Genomic DNA, 23983 nt, shown 5'->3' on the forward strand with positions numbered 1-23983 from the left:
GATCTACCACTCTCACTTCTGGGTATGTATCCAAAGGAAATGAAATCAGTAAGTCAAAGAAATATCTTCACTCCCATTTCATTGCAGAATTATTCAAAACAGCCAAGATATGGAAGTAACCTACATGTTCATAAATGGATGAAGGGATAAAGAAAGTGTGGTCAGTGTGGGTGTGGGTTTGTGTATATATATGAGTGTGTGTGGATATTCTTCTGCAGGTGTATATATACACACACACAGTGGTATATGTACTATGAAATATTATTCAGCTTTTAAAAAGGAAATCTTGTCATTTGTGACAGTGTGGATGAACCTAGAGAACATTATGTTAAATGAAATAAGCCAGGCACAGAAAGACAAATACTGCATGATCTCACTTATATGGGTAATCAAAAAAAGCTGGACTCACAGAAGCAAAGAGTAGAATAGTGGTTGCGAAGAGCTGAGAACTAGGGAAAATGAGAAGATGTTGGTCACAGTATACAAAGTTCCAGTTATGCAGGATTAATAATTTCTGGAAGTCTAATGTACAGCAAGGTGACTATAGCTAATAATACTGTATTATACACTCGAATTTTACTAAGAGAGTAGATCTTAAATGTTCTCACCACCAAAAAGAAGGTAACTATGTGAAGTAATGGGTATGTTAATTAGTTTGTGGTAATCATTTCATAATGTCTATATATATCAAAATATCATGTATACTGTTCTCACTCACAGGTGAACAATGAGAACACTTGGACACAGAGTGGGGAACATCGCACACCAGGGCCTGTCGTGGGATTGGGGAAAGGGGGAGGGATAGCATTAGGAGATATACCTAATGTAAATGACGAGTTAATGGGTACAGCACACCAACATGGCACATGTATACATATGTAACAAACCCGCACATTGTGCACATGTACCCTAGAACTTAAAGTGTAATAAAAATATATATATATCATGTATACTTTAAATATATGTAATTGTTGCCAGTTTACCTCAGTAAAGCTGGAAAACATCATTATATCACTTACAACAGGTAAATTCAATGGTATATAAATTATACCTCAATAAAAATGTGTTTTAAAAAGTAGATGGACTGGCATAATGAACCACCATGTAATCCATCACCTAGAGCCAACAATTATGGATTCATGGCCAATCTTGTTTCATCTGTAACCCTTCTACACTTTTATTCTTGCCATATTATTTTAAAGTACATCTCAGCTATTATGTATTTCACTGCAAATTTTATAATATTCATACTATGAGGATAAGGGTTTTTTAATATAACCACAGTAAATACCATTATCACCCCAAAAAACAATGTATCAAAGCACAAGGGATAAAAGTAGTACTTTGCTTGACCATTTTAGATAATCTCTTGTTGCTTTCTCCTATTTTCATTCTCCTCTCTTTCTTTCAACTACATTTAATATCTGATAGCTCCAATTTCTAAAGCCTTTAAAGTCTGGTTCAGCTAATGGTTGCTTCTGACTCTCACTTATAGAGCTCATTTTCTCATGCAATGTTTTTACTGGGATATAATGTTAATCAAACTTTACCTTTGGGATTCTATAAGGCCTGGTTGCAAGTTGCATGTGCCCAGGGAATTTGATGCCTGAGGCTGCTCTAAACCCAGGCCACTGTAAATTAATATCTCAGTTTAGGGCTTTTCAGGTGCAGTGAATGTGAATTCAAACCTCAATTCCACAAATCAGGGCTTTCTCTCTCAGAGCCTAGACAATTTTTCTTACAGAACAGATTTTTGTTTTAGTCTATCCATTTCCTAAAGATGTGTCTCTTCCATGGTCCTGACTTCATTTAGAATTTCTGTTCCAATTTCCTGCCTTGTATGAGCCTATGGCCTTGTCTTCTGATTCCCATGTGGCCATGGAAACCAAAAGCTCTAAATGATCAGGAATTGACAAATATCCATGTGACAGCTACTGACTTTAATGTATACTTACTGCCCTAGAAATGTATTCCCCCTTATTGTGGTCTCTGAGAATTTCCCTTGCTTCCCTGCAAGCTAGTTATACATTTAAGTTTTTAATGTTTGTTTTTAATTTTTTATGAGTTTTGCATTGGGAATATTTCAAGATGTCTCATCTGCTATATTTCCAGATAGTCTAATCCCTTCTTATAAACTTCAAATCTTTGGACTTTATAAGAGAAAAGTATCTTCCATCAACCTGAGCGGCACAGTTTAAAATCTTTTTCCCCCATTATAACATAAAGCTTAATTTCTATATTTAAGTTCTAAAAGTACTACAGAATCATCCCAAAATTAAATAACTTACTAAGTACATCATTCCATAAACCAAATAAAATGGAATAAAACATCACTGTGAGAAGTAATAGTATAAAGAGGCACTATTTATACTAACAGTGACAGGGCACAACTTTTATTAGTTATTATTTAGTGAAATGGACAGCACTATCAGAGTTGGTTCAAGCCAGAGTTCCAAAATTCAATGATTGTGTGAGCTTACGTAAAATACCTCAACTGTCTGAGCCTCAGTTGTTTCAAATGTAAAATTTAGAACTTGAGTCATTTCTTAATGTATTTAAAGCTCTATACTGCTATGAATAAAGTGTTAAATTTTAAAATCAATTAAAGAAAAGCATTAATATACCAATCAGCAAGCATCATGACTCAGGAAGAATGTACAAGAGTGTCAAGAATTAAAGGGGCATGATGTATGCAACCTACTTTCAGATGGTTTAATAAGACTTTTTGTGGGTATATATTCATACACACACAAATACAGAGGGAGAGGAAGAGAAGGGGGAGGAGGAGGAAGAGAGAGAGAAGAGGGAGGGAAAAAAGATAATAAAATAAATATACTAAAATACTGAAACTGGTATATCTGGGTAGAGAAGCCATAGGAGTTCTATGCACTACTCTTGCAACTTTTGTGTAAATCTAAATTTACAACAAGTTTTTAAAAAGGGTAATAAAGTTGGTATTTAAATAACAGATATAACCCTGGCTATATAAAACAGAAACATATAGTTATTCTATCATGAGAAGTGAAGAAAAATCCACAAAGGGACATTACAAATTTATCACTCACCAACTGTTTCAGGATAACATGTTTGTTGCTATAAATACAAAGTCTCTATTAATGACAGGTTACAGAATTACGTAAAAACTCATAACTCATCCTAAGGGGTAAAACATCAGGTGAGATTCCTGAGCCAAAAGTAATTTGGGCAGAAAGCACACAAGTAAGCCAATAAAGCATTCCAACATTAAATCCCGACTTCCTTTGACGTCAGCCCCAGCAGACCAAGGTGAGTGACGACACAGAGGAGTCAGCACAGGAGGAAATGTGTGCCAGGTGGTGCCCAGTATCTTGGAAGTCCAAATTTAGCAGGTAACATAAAACTCCATAACTCTATCTTAAATGCTGGTATATAAATCACAATGTATCTCTTTTCTTGAGAGTCTGTATCCAGCTTCTCAGAGTTCAAAATAAGTTACAACCAATAATGACTGTTGAGTATTATTAAGCTGTAGGTTAAAACTTTTTTAAAAAAACATAGATTGAAAGACAGCTTGCTTTTTGATGATACTTTTAATTTCAAACTCAGCAGGAAACAAGATAATCATAGGTAGTTGAAAGTCAAGACAATTTCAAACACATAAATGTATGTTATTGATGAACAAAGACCTCAGTGCTAATTAAACTGTATTTTCCTTCATATTCTGCAGTTTCCTAATATATTCTGCATACATATGTCTCTGAAGTCTGACCTAGAGAGACAGTATTGTGTAGTAGTGTTTTCAAGTATTTTTTCCCTCTGGCCATGCAAATGAAAAAAGGAAAATGGTACACTATGTAAAAATTATGTATCAATTGCAAAAAACAAAAGATAATGACACAAAATTATTTATTTTACTTACTTTTTAAAGTCTTAAATCTTAGTTTTAAATGTGGAAAGCATATACCTTTTATCAAGACCAGTGACCCCACTGCAGGAATTCTCACTCAAATAAAATCTAAAACTTTGGCATGAGGTCATTAAACTATTCCTAGGGCACCCTTTTACTCTAAAAGCCTCTGTAAGCCATTAAAGTTCTAATATATTCACATTACATTCCACCTACATAAATTCCCTCTGTAGTTTCAACTGTATGCAATATCAGTCTTCATTTCCTGAATTAAATTAATGTCGTGTAATGTGGTGCTTCCTTTTTAAAAAAAGAAGTACATCTACTTTCATAGGTAACCTTTCAGCAACCAGTAGAAGTGATTCATGTGCATGAGGGGAATAGGTCAGTATAAATAATCATTAACCAACAATTTGTGCCAGCATTTATTGTGTCGAGCATTGCAAAAGGGACAACTCATATAATGAAATGAATGTAGCTATACGGCTTTTTAAAAATCAAATATTTTATAAACTAAATCCTATTTTCCATTGAATTTACCAATGCATCATTAGAAACTTTATTTTCATTTATGGCTTGCCTTTAATTAGCTGATACTTCCCATGTTTGATCACCCTTATCTTTCTAGTCAAATACTTAATGAATTGCAAATTAATACTGAAAATCCTAACTTAAAAAAAGAAGCACTGAGTAGTGTTTAAAAAGTAAATAAGTATTTCTCATAGAGGGAATCTTAAAAACATGCTTCCCCTAATCACAAACCAACAGAATCTTTGAAAGACAGAAAAACAATTCTTACAGCAAAATTTGTTACTCAAAGTGAATTTCCAGTGTTACCATTAACAGTATTTATTCAATAAACCCAAAAGACTAGTATTACACATCCCTTTAATGAGATTTAATCTTTCAATCCTTGGATATTTCTTAAATAATGTGTCTACCAGTTGCTGAGTGACCTTCAAGAGTGGCTTTTCCCAGAGTAAAGAAAAACAGCTGTGTTCCTTGCAGGATGCTTAGGGACTTCCAGAGATCTCCACACCATGCCAACTATTTCAGTCCTTGAGTCATTAGAGAAATTTAAAGAGAAGAATCTATCCCAACTGTCAAAAATTCTGTTGAACCCCATGACATAAACGTGTTTAGTTGATCAAAGCTGTATAGTAGCAAAGATGTCTTCAAATATGTTGAATTAGTTAATCCCTAAATCTCATTATTATAATTTCTGCTCTTAAATAATTTAAAATATGATTTGCTGGTATCTAGTGAAACTGTAAATTAAATTATCTATTATACCTAGAGTTGGTCTCAAATTCATGAAATATAGACCCAATTGTAAAAACATATTTTCCTTTCTTCCTAGAATTCCATTCTACTTTGATTCTGAAAATAGCATCCTCCTTCCTCTAGGAAATGTCACCTGTACTCCACTCCCCAATTCCCACAGAACAATGTGATTCAAAGAGATGTTGTCATTTTCTTATAGATCACTTGGCCTAGCCACAGGCTTGGGGTGTGTACTTGTTCAAAGCTGGACCAATCACGGTTCCCCATCCTGGTGGCCAAAGTTGATCTGTATAGTTGTATAGATAAGGGCATGTGACCCAAGCTGAATACATCACAGTCCTTCCCCAAGATATTCCACACTGAAATCAAGGCAGTAGGAGCAATCTCTCTCAGGCGGTGAAGAAACTGGGCATGCGAGCTGCCAGCAGCCATGTACCCTGCTATGCAGAGAAAGCAGGTCTGAGAGAACTAAGCCAAGATGCAGAAAAGAACTTAGAAAGAAGATGGAGCACTCCAGCAGCATTCAAGTCCTGGCTCTAGTTGTCCCTGACAAATTTCTCACTCGTGCCTTCCTTGTGTGTATATAATAAGCCTTCCAATAAATCCCCTTTATACCAAGCTATTTTCCTATTACCAGTAGCCAAGGAAACTCTACACAATATATCAAACAAATTCTAACATAATACATTTGACTTCTTAGGGGTAGGGTCTAGGAATACTGCAAGCAATTCTAATACCTCTGCAAATTCAAATATATCTAATGCAAACCTGGGTTTAATCCATGAACTGACATTTGGAAATAACATGATTTAATACTTTCTTCACTAACTTCTTCACTGGGGATAAGCCTTGTCCTTTCATAAGACAGTCAAGGTCTTGTGAGCAAGACCTGTATCTTATATTTTGCAGTGAATTGCTCTGGCTCTCAGCACAAGCCATGAACATAGATGTTCAGTAGGAATATACTGGGCTAAAAATATGAACATTGGGATATTATGATTGCCACATGATCCTCTGGAATATCATCAGATCCAAAGTAAGGAGATTTTGTGCTCTGGAAGTCCTTCTTAGAATAGTGATAGTTATATAGCAAGATAGCAGTAACAAAATTGGGAAAAAAAATCATTCTTAAATGGATTATTTGTTACCAAAAGATACATGCTTGTGAATGGATTCAAAGGGATCCTTGGGACCGAAAAGGAATGTGGGTGGCTGTGAAGAAGGCAGTTTTAATCTGAAATGAAGAATCTGACTCCAAAGCTCAGCAAAGAAAAGTCTACGTTTCCCTAAGGATTGGGTCTAAGACAAGGTTGCTAGGAATTCAAGATTAAAGAGGCAACAAATGTAAAATACATTCTATCTTAAACATGTTAAAGTGTATTTAAAGCTATATGCCTGTAAATCTTTCTTTCTATGTTTACTGTACCCCTACATTAAGATATTTTTGCATTCAAAGTAAGTGACCAGTTTGCTTTGGGCTGGTGACCCACTATGGAGAGAACCTGAAAGACAAGGGTTGAGAGCAGAATCTTCTGCCCAAGAGAAGGCCCTAACCATGCTCAAATAATGGTAGAATATAAAGGCAGTCCTGTTTTAAAAATGTAGCTTTTCCCAAAGAAGCTAAAGGATTTCCTGACCTTCTGTATCTCACTGACTACCAGAACTCAGGGAGAAGTTCAATACCATAATTATAATAAATAAAGCAAACTAATTCTAACTCCTTAAAGCTGATAACTATGCCCTTAACTAGTTCTAACTAAAACAAAAAGAAAAAAAACTAAGCTGGTTATTCTCTGTATAATTTTGATTGTTTAGAAGCTTATATATTCATTTTAGTTATTTGTTTTATACAACTATTTACCACAACGCATGAACTTAATACATATTGATAATACAGGAAACCAAATCCTATAACAAAATGCAAATTCTGCCTAACTGTATAAACTTACTAAAAAAGCTAGGTTCTAGACATCAACTTTAGGACAACATAATTTTCTCTAAGTTATTCCAGAAGACTATTTGCATAAAACTTTTGGAAACCTCCACTCCAAAGTTCTTCCACTGTAAACTGCCCTTAATCTTTTCAATTAGCAACATGCTTAAAGAACACAATACAGTATCTGGGATCAATGGTCTAGACATTTCTACAAACTGAAATCATATACCTATATAACAATAGAGCAACTGATTGTGACTCAAACCCATCTTGCAACTACACTAATAATTTGGCATTAAAAGGATATTCTAATAGAGCCATATTCGCAGAAAACAGTGTCATTTAGTATAATTTCTTAAGAATCTCCATTTAAAATTCTCAGAAAAATTTAAACTACAGACCCAGAGAACTGATCGTCAGTTTTATTAACCTCTCCTCTGATTATAATACGACTGTATTAGAAGACCTTAAGAACAAATTCAGTAAAGTAAAATTTCATTTCAATGCCTTTTTATAACCTTTCAGTTCCCAGAATAGGAATAATAATTAGCACTCTCATTTCTAGTGCTTGAAAAACAATGAAGTATGTGCTGTAAAGAACGAAGTTATATCATTTTCACCTGCATCGATGCTCCTTCTACTCTTGCCACACAGGCGACCCGATCCAAGAAAGTCACTGCCACAGGTACCGCCACAAAGAAGCCTTTACAAAAGGCCTTGATGTATCTTTTCACCCACCCTTGTGACTGTGCCATTCCTAAAAATACAAAGAAAACAACTGTGAAATTAGTCTCAAGAAAGGTGAAAAACAAAGACATAAAAACAGTACATGAAAAGTAAGAGTTACCGAAGGGCAATCTTGTCTCTTAGTATATTTCACACTCATTCCTGTAACCATTAGAATAAATCTGACTTACTTAAATTCCTAAAGTGAAATACATGAACTCAGGTTAACACTTTTCCACAACTCAAGTCACTTGCTAACTTCAGTGGGAAATTTCTCCCTACAAAACAGTAAGTTAGAAAAAAATAAGCATTCCAGAAGTAAATTCTTTTCTGTTGCTGACTATTATGATGAAGTTACTCCTTATACCCCTGATATCTGTTCTCTTCTACAGTAATAAAAGTTTCAGTGGAACATGTGGCTGCCCAACTAAAGACTGTTTTCCAGGCTCCCTTGCAGATAAGTGTGACCATGTCACTACATTTGATCAACAGCATGAGTAGAAAGGATATACTTCTGGGTTGCACCCTGAAAAGGAGGATGCCCTCCCTTTTCTTCCCCATTTTATAACTGTAATAGTAACAATTTGGTGGTAGAAGCAGGGGTGGCCATTTCAAACTATGAGATAAAAGCTTCAAGTAAAGATGACAAAGCAACAAAATGGAAGGATCCTGGGTCCGCAACACCATGAAGGCACCATACTGTCCTGCATTGCTTAGATTTGGACTGTTAAATCAGAGATAAATCACTTGCACTGTTTGTGGTGGCGGTGTTGTTGTTGTTGTTGTTGTTGTTGTTTTTAGACAGGGTCTCACTCTGTCACCCAAGCTGGAGTCTTGGCAACACTTTTTTGGATAAGACTTCAAAAGCACAGGCAATCAAAGCAAAAACAGACAATGGGGATTACATCAAGCTAAAAAGTTTCTGTGTAGCAAACAATCAACGTAATGAAGAGACAACCTACAGAATGGAAGAAAATATATGCAAACTATACTTCTGACAAGAGGCTAATATCCAAAAACGCATAAGGAACTCAAACAATTCAACAGCAAAAAGACAACCCAATTAAAAAATGGCCAAAAGAGCTTAACAATAATTTCTCAAAAGAAGACATACAAATAGCCAACAGGTATATGAAAAGAATGCGCAGTCATGAGGGAAATGCAAATCAAAACCACATGGATATCATTCCACCCCAGTTAGAATGGCCATTATCAAAAGGCAACAAGTGCTGGCAAAGGTGGAGAAAAAGGAACCCTTATACACGGTTTATGGGAATGTAAATTAATATGGCCATTATAGAAAAGAGTAAGGAGGTTCCTCAAAAAGTTAAAAATAGAACCACCACATGATTCTGCAATCCTATTCTTAGGAATATATCCAAAGGAACTGAAATCAGTATATTGAAGAGATATTTGCACTCTTACGTTTATCACAACACTATTCACAATAGCCAAGGTATGGAATTAATCTAAGTGTCCATCAATGGATGAATGAACTTTAAGATGTGAGATATATATATATATATTATTTCGCCATAAAAAAGAATGAAATCCTGCCATCTGGTACAACATGGGAAAACCTGGAGGACATTAAGTTAAGTAAAATAATCCAGGCACAGAAAGACAATATTGCACGATCACTCATATATAGAATCTAAAAAAGTTAAACTCATAAAAGTAGAGAGTAGAATGGTAGTTACCAGAAGGTAGGGTAGTTAGTGGGGAGGAGAGGTTGGGGAGATGTTGCTCAAAGGATATATAATTACATTTAGAAGGAATACATTTCAGGACATCTATTGTACAGTAAGGTGAGTATAGTTAATGACAAGATATTGTATTCTTGAAAAATGTAAACAGAGTGGATGTTATATGCTCTTACCACAAAAATGATATGTTAGGTAATGCATTTATTAATTAGCTAGATTTAACCATTCCACAATGTACATGTACTTCAAAACATTATGTTGTATACAATAAAACTCACAGTTATCTGTTCACTCAGAAAATAAATAAAAATAAAAATACTCAACCACTAATTCCCTCCCAAATCTTTAACATGTCACAGGAAAAATATGAATGATAATCTAAATTGGCTAATTCTGAATTACCTACTGTAACTGACATCAATGAGGGCTACATGTATGCATGGTAAGTAATTAAGACCAGTACTCTTGTTTTTTATACTTTTATCAACATATATTGCACATAATATAACATTCACCCAAACCAGTAATCTTTTTATACCTAATCAAAATAAATGTAACTCAGACTAACTTTAGAATATAAGCAATTTAAAAACATGTTTTCATTCAAACTCAACTAACAACTATAATCTTTAGTTACATTGCTTATGAGTTCACACATCTGGTACTCAAGAAATGTGTTTGGCCCAAGGTACTGATTGTTTCTGTGAGCAATCTTAACCACTATATTCCTAAAAGAGTAAACCTGCTTGACATGTTTCATTCATTCATACCCAGCTTTAATGTGAGCCCCTGAGGAAAAGTAATTTCTCTTCAATGACATCTTTTGCCTAGAATCAAAACACCTTTACTAACTCCTTTTATATATCTCTACATAAGATTTAATATACTTTTCCAATGGACTATTTTACAAAGATCCCATTTATCATGTACTACCTGTGTTAATATAGAAGAATAACTTTTACATATTTATCAAATCAGTACCTTCAAGATGCAAAAGATGCATTTCCCTCGACATTAGATTTCATTAGCTCAATCTTTCTGAAAACACTTCTAACCACAGGTTTAACAACACAAACATCAGTCTTATAATAAATGTAAAAACGGAATGACCTCCACATCTATTCTTTTTATTGTTTCCAAAATATATAAATAAATAAATAAATCCATAGATTTCAGATTATAAAATATGTGAATCCACAAATAATTTATAAAATGCTCCCATGTACATATGAAAAAAAATAGTTACCATGTAGAAGAGAAAGGAAACGGCTCAACAGTAAATAATCAATTCCTCTTTGACCAGTTTGATAGCTTCAAAGTTATTTTAAGTGGCCTACACTTATGTTTAAGTCATACACAACTCCCAAATAATAATTCCAGGGTAGTGTTTCCCAAGCTTGCCTTGATTGACATGCTTAAAAATGAAGATCCCCACTCCCACTCAGACCTCCAAAATCAAACACTTCAGGTGATTCTCTTAATAGAGCAAGTCTGGAAAATACTGATATTTGGGTGTTTAAAGGTCAGATGTTTACTCACTCCTCAAGTTTATTACCTTCTGAAAATGAGAACAGGGAAAAGTTAGCAAAGAAATATCATCCTGAATGTCTCCTCACATTTAGTTTACCTCCTTACTAGATTAAGAAAAAGTATCTGCAGAACAAACATTGTACAGAAAATGAACACCACTACCAGATCCTACTCTGTAACCTCCACCTGGTTCCATCAGAAAATGACTTCCAGTGGATTGTCTCTTTGCCCCGCTAAGGCAGTTCAATCATCTATCCACTCATCTACCCACTCACTTACTACCTGGCTCATTCATTCTTTCAACCAGTATTTACTAAGGGTCTTCCACAAGCACGGTGTTAGGCACCAGGGAATCATAAAACAGTGAGCAAGGCCAGTCCCAGTCCCTAATCTTATCGAGTTTTTACAACCAACTATGGAATGGTAAGAGTCAATCTGAAAATCACATAAACATACATAAGAGTTGTAATAAGTGCTATGAGAGAGATACACAGAGGTCAGGAAAGGTCTTTGAGGAAGAGGCTGAACTGAAAAATGAGGAGGAGTTGTCTAGATAAAGAACTGTGGGTAGGCAAGGGTATTCCAGAGAGCAGCCATGTCACATTCAAAGTCCCTGGGTCAGGAGTGGCTATGTTGTGATGGACAACTGAAGGGAGGCTGGTGTAGATAAAGCACACAGGAAGTGGAAGAGCACAGTGGGACATGAATGGAAGGAGGCAATGTAAATCCCAGAGCAGTTAAGACCTCACAGGCCCTGTAAGGATTTGCAGCAAATGAGAAGTAACTGAAATGTTCTAAAATTGAGGTGAATGATCCTATCTGCATTTTGAAATAATCATCTATCTGAAAGTCTGGATAGGACAAAAATGGATATAGGGAAACCAGATTATTCTAGTGGTCCAGGGCATGAGATGATAGTTGGAGTAGGATGATAGTGGAGATGGATTAAAATGGGCAGATTTAAGTATATATTTTGGAAGTTAAACTGACAGGATCTGGAAATAGATGGGCAATGGTGGGAGAAGGAAGGAGATAAGAAAATGTCAAGGGGCCATGGTAGCCTGTCAAAGCACTGTTATTCTGTCGTGCTCTTGAATTACATGTCAAAATATTTAATACTAAAATTATGCTCGTAATTCCATTCCTCAAACTTTTTTTTTGGCAAACAAGCAGATGTGCTCCCTGCCCTCAAGGAGTTACAATATACCAAGGAAGACTGCCCTTCAACAATTATTTCCAGTGGATGAGCATTAAAAGGGACGATGGCCCTGAAGCATGACGGCATGAAGCAAGAAATGATTCATTCAGAAAATGATCTATTCATCAGAAAATGATCAAGGAAGGTCTGCCCCACTCCACCCCCGCCCCCAAAAAATGGCATTTGAGGCAAGACCTCAGCATTTCAGGTAAAAGCAGTAACATATATGAAGGCCTAGGGGCAAAATAAAATGTAGCTGTTTAAGAAACTAAAATAAGATCAGTTTGGATAGAGTATATACAAAATTTATTACGTGAATCTTTAATTCAGTAAGCATTTATTTGCTATCAAGCAGCAATGCTAAGTACAGAGGATATAAAGATGGCTAAGCATACAGTATCGTACCATTCAAAAACTCTCACTAAACAATATCTTACATTTCTACATACATTTATATGTGCACATAAAAGTATTTAAAATGGAATATTTATATTGTTTTAATTGTTTAATAAACACCCATACGTTACTTGTGTAATTATTAAAGTATACCAAAAGAGGGAAGAAAGCAGCATCAAAATGCTAGCAGTGGTTACTTCTATATGCTAGGAATGGAGACAATTACTATTTTCTTCTTTGAATTTTTGCTGGTTTCTAAAACAGAAAGATGGTATCTGCCCTAGGAAGTCACTTTGATATACAAATAATATGGGGTAACACTAGTGTTAATCTCTATCCCATCACAATGAACAAACCACACTCTCACCCCAATCTCTGCTGCTCTAAGTAGTACAAATAACACTGAGCAAGATTATTTTCCTGTTTATGCAGCAATCAATATATTTAACTGACTATAATGTTGTTTATGTAACCAATGCAGGCTATCTATCATATTTCTGGAAACTTCTGGAAAGTTCTGTCAAATATTCGCTACTTTTATTTTAAGAGGCACAGAATGGAGACATGTCTTATCTTTGCTGTTCATCATGCCCTGCATGCATGGACCTTCACAAAATAGTTGAGGATACCTGCAGGACAGAAACGGAATGCTTCCAAATATGATGCCACAGCTATCTTAGTTATAAGGTAGTATGCATGATTAAAATGTAAATTAAGGGGGAAACATTAATAAAAGTTGCATTAAATTCACACTCCCTGAATTTTGAGCCTCCTCTTCTTTTCCAGTAATGCTCTCCTACATTACTTCTACTCCATTTAGTCACTGGTCCCCAAAAAGGAGCATGGTAATGAGACTCAGGAGACCTGAGGTGGATATCTGTCTCTGTCTATAACCAGCTCCATGACTTTGAACAAGTCACTTCTGGCCTGTTTCCTCATGTGTAACAAGAAAGGGCTTATTTGGGAGGCCAAGCAAGAGGGTCACTTCAGGTCAGGAGTTCGAGGCCAGCCTGAGCAACACAGCAAGACTTCCATCTGCTAAAAATTTAAAAATTAGCCAGGCATGGTAGCATACACCTGTAGTTCTATCTACTTGGGAGGCTGAGGGGGAAGGACTGCTTGAGCTAAGGAGTTTGAGACTGCAGTGAGCTATGACTGTGCTACCACACTACAGCCTAGGTGACCAAACAAGACCCTATCTCCAAAAAAAGTGGGTGGGGGGGAGGGTTAGATTTAATATCCAAGGTTCTTTCTAAGCCAGAATTCTTTATTTCTATAATTTTTTATTGTCTTTTAACTGTTTCTTAAGAACTTTGGCAGATACTAAAACAAACACTGAGATCATTATTGACTAAGAAAAAGTGAGTTGCCTTTATGGTTTGAGACTTTTTTAAGTGTTGAAAATAAAAAAGAATTAACTTTTTTTAAACAACTGGTTAAAAGACACAACAGTGAGGGAGCTGAAACCAGTGCAAATCATGTAAAAGAACATTTTAAATATAGACAAAGACCTGAACACCGTTGCTCTTTCACTTCTCATTTCCACAACTCGACTGCTGACCAGAGCATTGCTACCATCGCCTGCACAACAAAGTCAGGGCAAGTGTTTTTCTGAGAGATTATAAAGGAGCATGTGGGAGATGTCTCAATCTGATAGTGTGCTGATCCTGCTCCAAGCCAAGGAAGCAAGAGCAATAAAAGCTACCCTGGAAACAAGGTACAAGTGGTTGCTATTTTCAGAGGCTCAAAAGAAAAGGCTCAATTCAGTCCTGTTTTATCTGGATTGTGAGGGGTACCTATATTTCATAATAATAAAACACTGTTAAAAGCTTCTATCATGTAAATACTAAAGAAGCCATTCATAAATGAAGAAATGAACACAACATTTCTATGTTGTCATATCCAATAATTTTCTTAAAGTTTTATGGCATTCACATATTGGCAAAGTTAATGCACCTCCTTGTCCATGTAAATTGCCAAAGAATCATTCAGATGATCCGGTCTTTTGTTCACACCTTAAATGTTTAAAACCACCACAGTAATAAGTACCTAGCCCCAACTTCGTCTGAGAAAATTTCATCTAAGCAATAACAATCAGGTACTAAAATCATCCCCGGCAAAAAGGGAATAATTTTTATCAGTTACCTCATTCTTCTTGTAACTATGGAAGTCACTGAAGTTCAAAACACTGCTCCTGAGAAAATTATTGCTTAAAATTGTAAGTACACCCAGTTCATTGTTGAAGTACTTAAACTGAGAATATTTTTTAAATAAGCTTTCAGAATCAAGTGAAATCATATTTGCCACCTGGCATACAGCACGTACAAGTGAGAGTGTCTTGGTGATGCTGACCTCAACCACATAACAACCCACACTGTAAATTTCTCTCCTTCCCGTAACAACTTGTGGCTTGATCATGCATTAATTCATCTAAAATTGTTCTTAAACCTGCTTATATTTTAGCTTGTACAAAGTCACCAATCACTCATCCATGGCAACCAGGTGGATAAATCCACCACAAGTCATCCTAATTACAAAAACTATTTAAAAGTTGTGTGGGAGGCTTGAAGGTAAGAGGAAAATAATAAGTTATAAAGCAGTATCTTATGTAAAATGTAACCTTTCAATCATCATAATAAGCCTACACAAAATCAAGATTTTATTTATAAAGAGGAAACCATCAAACTATGAATATCAGAGAACACAAGACTGGGGATCCAAGCAAATCTGACACACAATTCCTGAATCAGTCAGTATATATGTACCTACCATGCACCATGGAATTGTGCTAAGAGATAAATATGTGATATAGAACAAGGTCTGCATGGTCCTTTCTCGACGTGGAGTTTGCATTTTCATTCTTTCAACATTAAGTGCCTACTTTGTGCTAGACACTATGTTAAGACACCAGATTGATCAAGCCATAGTCACTCCCCAGAGGGACCTGTGACAAGATCACAAGAAACAAGTATATGACCTTACATAATCCAGCTATCATCCTCCATGGATCTTTCTAGCAGCCCCTGGTACCAATAACCTGGCTCGGCAAACGGAGCCTAAGCATGTGAAAAATTAGGAGACATTTGGATACATGTGGCCTAATACAAGGATAAAAAAGAAAAACTGATGAATTACAACAATTTTGGTTCCACTGGAAGCAGATCTTGGCAAGTAATCTATAGAAAGCAATTTAAAAAATTTTTTCAGGACTATCTTGCTCCTTTCACATTATAAGTAAACAATGTTTTATAAACAGACACTTAGTACTCTTTACAACATGAATACCAGTATCAAATTCTTTATCTTTAGTCTTGTCTGACCTAGCAGTTCTCACTTGAAAATTCTCAGGAAAGACCAAAATGGCACATACACAAAAAAAGAAATAAGAAAGAGGAAAACCAGCCAAAAATAATAAAGGAGGAGAAATGTAATTATGTAAGGCATAAAGTTAGTCATTTTTTGGCAAAGATACCCAATAAAAAAGTCAACACTGATACAATGATGAAGCTAAGCCCTATAAAATTGCTTCTTTCATGGAGATAATTGTGACTTTCTGTTGGTAAACTGATAAGCATCTGGATACTAAGAGAAGAGAGGTTAAAACTGATGTATTCAATTTTAAGTCAGCAATACGTAAAAACAAATGAATTTGAAGGTCATGCTCTAGTACAACTGATGTAGAGAGAAAATACAACCAGGAAACAACTAGGATACAGAAATTCATAAAGGCTTCCTGATTTTTGGTAAGGACTCTTTCAACTTGCAAACATCATGCATTTATGCACACCCTTCCCTCTGATTCAGTGGAAAAGCAGGCCCCATCCTATCCAAGGTGCTCTTCAGAAGCAGCATCAGCAAAGAGGGAAAGTCAGTGAAAACCTGGTGGGCTTTGAATCCAAGACCTCAGTTCAAATCGTGATTCAACAGTGTGGAAATTACTTTATCTCAGTAAGCAAAATTTTTCATCTGTGAAACCTTGCAGGGTTTCCAGAGGTTTAAAATGTTCATATGTGTTTGTTTTGTTTTGTTAACGTAAGCATTTGTGTAAAGAAAATGACTAGATCATCAAATAAAGTGTATTTCTTCAGATAAAGTACTAGCTATGTCTAAGGAAGAGGACTAGTAATAACAAATCAAAAAAGGATAACAGAATTAAGGATGTCCATTACAGACAATAAACCAATAAAGCCCATCTTCTAGGTGATAAGACACCTAATACATAATCATTTTGTTCTGCTTTGAACCTCATGCTGTTCTAAGATTTGACCAGTTAGGGGCAATCATATGTACTGATATTGACCAGTTAACAAGAATGTATTCAGCACTGTCTTAGGTGTCTTGAGATTTTTTTTTAAAGCAAAATAAAAGGAAATATATGACTTAGTGCCAGAATTGGACCACAGGGATAAATTATATAATATTCATTGAGGAAAGAACAAAAAGGAAGAAAACTGTAATTACAGGAAAAAAAATTCATGATGAGAAAGGCTAAAAAGAAAAAAAATGAATTAGAATGTAGGTGGTGGGTTTTAAAATGTTCATTATAAAATTCTTAGAATGCTTCTGTATGTTTAAAATTTTTCCTCAAAATTTTGGAAATAAAAGAATAAATTACATCTGTTAAGTCACTCAGATAAAAGAAAAATAGAATGAAGATGCATACAGCCCATCTGAGATAGCAAGAATGCTGGCCAGATCAGCGAACAGGACATATATTAAGACAGGTGAGACATAAAACTGAATATTAATTTTTTTTTATGAGGCGGAGTCTTGCTCTGTCGCCCAGGCTGGAGTGCAGTGGCACCAACTCAGCTCACTGCAAGCTCCGCCTCCCGGGTTCACGTCATCCTCCTGCCTCAGCCTCCGGAGTAGCTGGGACTACAGGGGCCCACCACGCCTGGCTAATTTTGTTTTGGTATTTTTAGTAGAGACAAGGTTTCACTGTGTTAGTCAGGATGGTCTCAATTTCCTGACCTTGTGATCCGCCCGCCACGGCCTCCCAAAGTGCTGGGATTACAGGCGTCAGCCACTGCGTCCGGCCTGAATACGAATTTTTCTTGTTTTAGTTGTTTTGTTTTCTTTTTTTTTTTTTTTCATCAATATGGACATCTTCATGGCTCCAATATTTTTGGAAACCATATAAATCAAAATCCTTTAACAATATTCTAGGACTGTCTAAGAACTGGCTTAGGCCATCCTAATCCTATAAATTATCCTTATCCTGTAACTCCAAATAGACATCATTTAACAGCATTTACAACCAAGGCCTAATCTCAAATTTCAGTTATTAAAATGAAACAAATTCCGCAAAAAGTTTACCATAAAAATTAATAAGACAGTGAATAGCTTTTTACAGAAGGAGAAAAATCCTATTAAATGATAACTATTAGCAAGGAGAAGCTTGGTAAGCTTTAAACCGTAATAACCACAAAATTTGGATTTCAACACTGTACTCTATTTTTTTCCAATTTAATAGAAAAGCATAACTTCTATCATTAAGTAGAAGCTAAAGGCAACGTGAATTTTAAGCTAACAATGTGAGGACTTAAATATGTGTATAAATGAAACAGACCAGCTACTTATCCATAACCCAAGCAAAGCAATTAGAGGATACTTTTCACCATAAGTCCATTTTTTCTTGAAGTAATAATACACTGGGTTAGTAAAAGGATATATTACCAGCATCAGGAATACTTACTGAACAGCTAAGAAGAAAATACTGCATTATTTGCCATTTGGGCTGTGTTCAAAATTGGCTTTAAAAAAATTAAGAAAGCCTATAAATGGAAAAAGCACTCTTTTTAGAAAAAAAAATCTCAAGAACCTTTCGAAAATCAAAACTTAGAAGAAGTGAGACAGGGGAAATAAGAAAAAGGTAGTAACACTCGGAACCTAAAAAAAGAAGGGTACAAAATATTAGAAAGTGGGCATTAGGCAATAACATGAGTAATGGAAAAATATCACTAGAAACCATGTGACAGCCAGTTTCCAAAGCAGTCATCCAAGTACCAAGCTTTGCTGTTCCTTATCTACTTTGCTACCTCACATTTTTTCCTACTATCTAACACTGCTTCATATTCACTTCTCTTACACTGCAGCCCTACTTCGGTCTTATTTTAGAATGGCACAAGGGTCTTATTAGCGCTCAACAATAAGCAGAATTGAAAAACTTTTTTAAAGAACATGGTTTCTGGGTCTCATGAAAATCCTATCCTGATCCCTACTTTTCATGCCTCAAATATATTGCTTTCTATACTAGAATGCAAATGCCTTTACTAGAATGCCATATCAACTCAAGTCATACTTACAACATGGCTTTTCCTTTGATCAGGGTTGGGAGTAAGGAGTAGGAAGGCTTCTCAAAAGAACCAGGCCACTAGACCCCAAGGGACAAAAATGGAAAGAGAAAGTCACAAAAAAGTAGGACTGAAAAATACAATTTAACCAGTAAACTTATAGCTAGCCCAGGGACTATTACTACTCTTTACAAAATGATAAATACAAAAAAATTAGAAACACAGGCTCCCCCATCAGGAAAGCACATTAAGGCTCCGATTAGTCTGTCAAAAATAAAATCTATTCAGACTATGGCTTGAAGATTTGGAAAGGTGCCCACAGCCCATGTATGGCAGCTGCAAGTCCATGGAGAGCTCAAACAGCAACAGTGCAGACTCAGTACTGAAGACGCAAGCCAGAGGAAAAGATTTATGCAATTTAAGGTGAAAGCAACAGAAATAAACTCCCTTGGAATGAGTGCTTATGGTCCTTTTAGCTTATAAGTGCAAGTGTACCCACAAACATGCATGCACACTTGCTGAAATGGCAACAAAGGCCAAGTTAGCAGCATATGTTAAAAAAGAAAAAGTAAAAATAAATAAATAAATAAATAAAACAGCCAAGAGGCCAGAGTACAAAGAAGCTCATCCTGAGTGGCCTGGAGATAAAAGCAGATGGAGCACAGCATTACCCAGACTCAAGTGTCTGCTGCACAAAAAGTCCAGGTATTAAAATGAGCCTGTGGTGAGTATTACAGCAAATGGAACTGCGATCTCATTTAGATTATTCTCCACACTTATATGCCTTGTTTTGATTTTTGCATACTTGCCTATAAATTGGAAGACATTGTTTTAAGATACCTGTGAAATTTCATCAACTGTGGCTAGAGCTGAAATCTTAACTTCAACCTTAAGAGAAACACTGAATCACAACTACAAAGCTGAGCCGCTCCTAAATTTCTGATGATCCATGGAAACTGTGTGAGATAATAAATGTGTTAAGCCACTGATTTGGGTGGTTATTTGTTTTGCAGAAATGACTAATACAATACAAAATGCACAAAAAGACCCAAGGGTGCAAAGAAACTTGGTATTTGATAAAGTCAACATTCATATTGGGAAGAGAAGTTGAATTAACAAGTTATGTTGAAACAATTAGCTACAATTCGGAAGGAGAATAAAATCAAAGCTAGATATTTATTAAATTCATTATAAGAAAATAAATTCCAGATAAGCCAAACATTAAATGTAATAAATAGAAATATAAAAATAACAAAAGGAAATAAAGGCAACAGTCTTTTAAGGGTAGAAAGAGGTCTTTCTGAACATTTTACAAAACCCAGAAAACATGAAAGACAAATACTGATAGATTTCACTACATAAAAATCCAAACATACCATAAATAATGTTAAAAGACAATCAGCAGGACATAAAAAATTATAATATCAGTATCTCTAAAATTACACAATTCTTATAAAGTATAAGAAAAAAGACAATAATTTTGAGAGAAAGGTATTTTACTGAAACAAAATATGGACAGTATATAAAGACATAAAAAGATGTGCAAACACACTAATAATAAAATCAATATAAATAAAAACAAAGTACTACTTTAGTCTATCAAACTGACAAATATAATATGGTAATATGTACCAAAATGTTACATGAATATACCTTCTGATGCAGAAACACCACTCCAGGAATTTATTTTATGGATGCAAAGATATGATCAAGGATATTCAACATACGATTTTTATTGCAGTGAAAAAATGAAAACAACCAAACGTTCACAAATATGTAAATAAATTATGGCATGCATACAGTAGAGTAATTTGCAATCATTAAAAAGAACAATATATCGTTATATTGCTTGCGATTCTGCTTCAAAAAAGTTGGAAAATTGCATTTTTAATATGAACCCATTTATGTGAAATTTTATACACACACAGTATCATCCTCATTGTCATCCTTATCATCATCATCATAGAAAGAGGTCAAATAATAAAGAATATGAACCAAAATGATGACAGTATTTATTTGCAATGAAAGGAATTTTACTTTATGCTTTATATTTTTCCATATTACTTAAATCTTCAGTAATGGGTATTTAGTATCTTTATATACTAAAACAAAATTAATATTACAGTCTTTTCTGCTACAATAGCTATTTCTTAATGTAACTTAGCTCATATATAGGAAAATGATGTCAGTCTTATGTGAAAGCTATGCTGGTTCATACACAATTTTCCCCAGTACATGAAGGTTTTGATTCAACCAAGAGCAAGTTTTCTCCCAATTAAAGTAAAAGTCTCATTTGGTGGCTTCAAGACTTTCCACTGTTAAAGGAGGCTAAGCGTACCAATGAAGAAATGCAAAGATATTTTCCCCTGTGTTTAAAATAAAATAAAATCAACAGATCAATACCCTGGAGCAGATTTTCAACTCTGATGAAATTGGTCTGTATTAGAAGTAGATGACTTTAAGGACCTACAACAAAGGAAGAAAACCAGGGTTTCAAGCTAAGACTGATGTGATGCTGGGTGCAAATTGCCAGTAGGGAGTTAATAGTGCTATTGTTTTTATGACAACTTCTATTTTCTTAACTCTGTTTACAAAATGTCACTGGTTTCAAATGATCTGTTCCTAGCCCTATTTTCTTTACAAGCCCTAAAATTTTACGGTATAATTTTGCAGAATTAAAGATTTTTCAGGAATGCATATATGTCATTAATAGCAGAAATGCCTCTACTATTCTGAGTAAAATGCAGTAAGGTAGAGAAATGTTCCATATCAAAAAGAAACAAAAAACAAAGAAAGAAAGCAAAAAAGAGAAATGAAGGAAAGGAGGGAAGCAAAGAAGGAGGGGGAAAAAGGAGGAAGAGGAAGGAAAAAACTGCACACTTCACTTTGTTTTAGTGAGAGTGTCTAATGAAAGATATTAAATGCAGGGCAAAACAATCTCATTAATATTCTTGATTTATACCACAAATTTTGATTCTATATGAGACATATCTAAAGAAATGGTCTTTGCCCCATTGGACACTTAAAATCTAAACAAGGGAGTGAATTAAACAGTCATCAACTATGTTGGGGGAGGAAAAGGGACTAATCCAATTAACTTTTGGACACAGTTATTTGATTATACCCAACCCAAGGATATACAGTCAAATATTATGGGCGGTATTTGGGTTGGGAAGTTGGGGGGTGGGGAATGCAAACAGTAAGAGAAAACAATCGTGAAACTACTTAAGATACATTGTAGGACTGAGCAAATGAGTTGGGAGAACAGTGCTGACTGTGGGAAAAGGGAGATAAAAATACACAGCGGGAATCAGGAAAGAATGCTGTGGGGCCCTGGAAGCAAAACCATATAGAAGTAGCAATAAGTATATGTAGTACTCAATTCTTAGGGTCTAATACCATTCCCTACTCCAAAGAATCAGCACTCTTCAGAGAAAAGGTTGATTCTGGGGCTGTGGTGGGGAAGGTTTAAGATGAGCCTGAAACATTTTCTTTGGCCACTAAGAAGTGCTTAGAAAAAAGATGGAAGTACATCAAAAAGAGACGGGAGCTTGCCTGGTGATCCCACTGGCTAAATATGAAAAAAATTTGATTACTTATTAAATAAAGTCAGTAATGAGTTTAAACTACTGGAAAAACAGCTTTGAATTTGCTAATTTTCTGAATCTGAGCAATACTTTAAAATATGGGTTTTAGCTTCAAAAGGTAAATCAGGTAATTTCATTTTATTTAAGTAATACCGTGAAAAAAATGTTACAAACTACTAAGTTAAATACAATATGCAATATTGGTGGGGCGTTGTTTTTTGTTGTTTTTTGGGTTTCTTTGAAACAAGGTCTCCCTCTGTTGCCCACACCGGAGTGCAGTGGCATGATCAAGGCTCACTGCAGCCTCAATTCCCAGGCTCAAGTGATCCTCCCACTTCTGCCTCCCAATAGCTAGGACCACAGATGCACACCACCAGGCCTGGCTAATTTTTTGTATTTTTTGTAGAGATGGAGTTTCACCATGTTGCCCAGGCTGGTCTCAAACTTCTGAATTCAAGCAGTCCACCAGCCTCAGCCTCCGGAAGTGCTGGGATTACAGGCGTGAGCCACTGTGCTCTGCCTAAAATATTGTTTTAAAATAAGTCCCCTTTATGATCATTCTCAGAAATATGTTAGAAAAGAAGTTCCCTTGCACATATAAAAAATTTTTTTCAATTTATAAATTATCCTTCTACACTAATTTCCAAAGAATAATCGTTGAGATGAGTTAAAGCTTTTCACTATTCTTTGAATATTATATCTGCATATCCAACTGTTAATTGAATTTGAGATCCACTAGTAAAGCAAAAAGCTTGTGACTTTGAAGACTATTTAAAATGCACAATGTTTTATTAATTATCATTAGTAGTACTATTATACAATGGTCGTACCCTTGTAAGTTTGTTAAGAAACAGCTGACATTGAAATTGTCTGCATCTGAAGGACATGTTAGGAAAAGCAGAGAAATCTTAGCAAAAAAAAAAAAATTGAATCAACATCACTTCTTTTGGTATTTACCCCTTTCACATCAATAAACATTTACTGAATATCTGCTAAGTGCCAGGCATCATATCAGTTTCTATACTGAAAGAGTAAAGATGTTTCTGTATAGTATCTATATAGATACTGAATATTAAGCATTGATCTTTGGAATTATTCCAGCCTTGTGATAAGGCTAAGAGGGCCATAAAAATAAAATGAAGAAAGATGGATTTTATAAAGGATAGAGGCAATTGGGGATGTTATGGAAAGACAAACTACACTGCATTTTATACTCTCCGGTTCTTCTACTTTCAGAGAATGACTCTATCATCCAAACAGCTGCCCAAAGTTCAACATGGTAGTGAGCCAAAGTGAGCATTCATGAAAAAAATAGAAATCATCCTAACTTTCTCTTATTTCAAATCGTTCAATAACTCCTCATTTTCTATAGCATAATATCAGGCTGCTTAGATTTAGCATATAAGGCTAATTATGATTAGATTCCTAATCTCATCAC

General features: G+C 35.2%; 1 protein-coding gene across 10 annotated transcripts in view; it reads right to left on the reverse strand.

Annotated features, from left to right (window-relative positions):
• Nucleotides 1–23983, reverse strand: part of IMMP2L (inner mitochondrial membrane peptidase subunit 2) — a 917762-nt gene that overhangs the window by 868613 nt on the left and 25166 nt on the right. For 8 of the 10 annotated variants that reach the window (XM_024249965.2, XM_024249972.2, XM_024249966.2 and 5 more), the window contains exon 3: nt 7727–7863. In XM_024249965.2, coding sequence (XP_024105733.1) covers nt 7727–7861 — 135 coding nt within the window. In that variant the 5' untranslated portion in view covers nt 7862–7863. Of the gene's footprint in view, nt 1–7726; nt 7864–18970; nt 19039–23983 lie in introns of all 10 variants that reach the window. The other 2 variants (XM_063726140.1, XM_063726139.1) reach the window with 1 other exon arrangement.

This window comes from Pongo abelii, chromosome 6 (assembly GCF_028885655.2).
Source record: "Pongo abelii isolate AG06213 chromosome 6, NHGRI_mPonAbe1-v2.0_pri, whole genome shotgun sequence".
NCBI classification, from domain to species: domain Eukaryota; kingdom Metazoa; phylum Chordata; class Mammalia; order Primates; family Hominidae; genus Pongo; species Pongo abelii.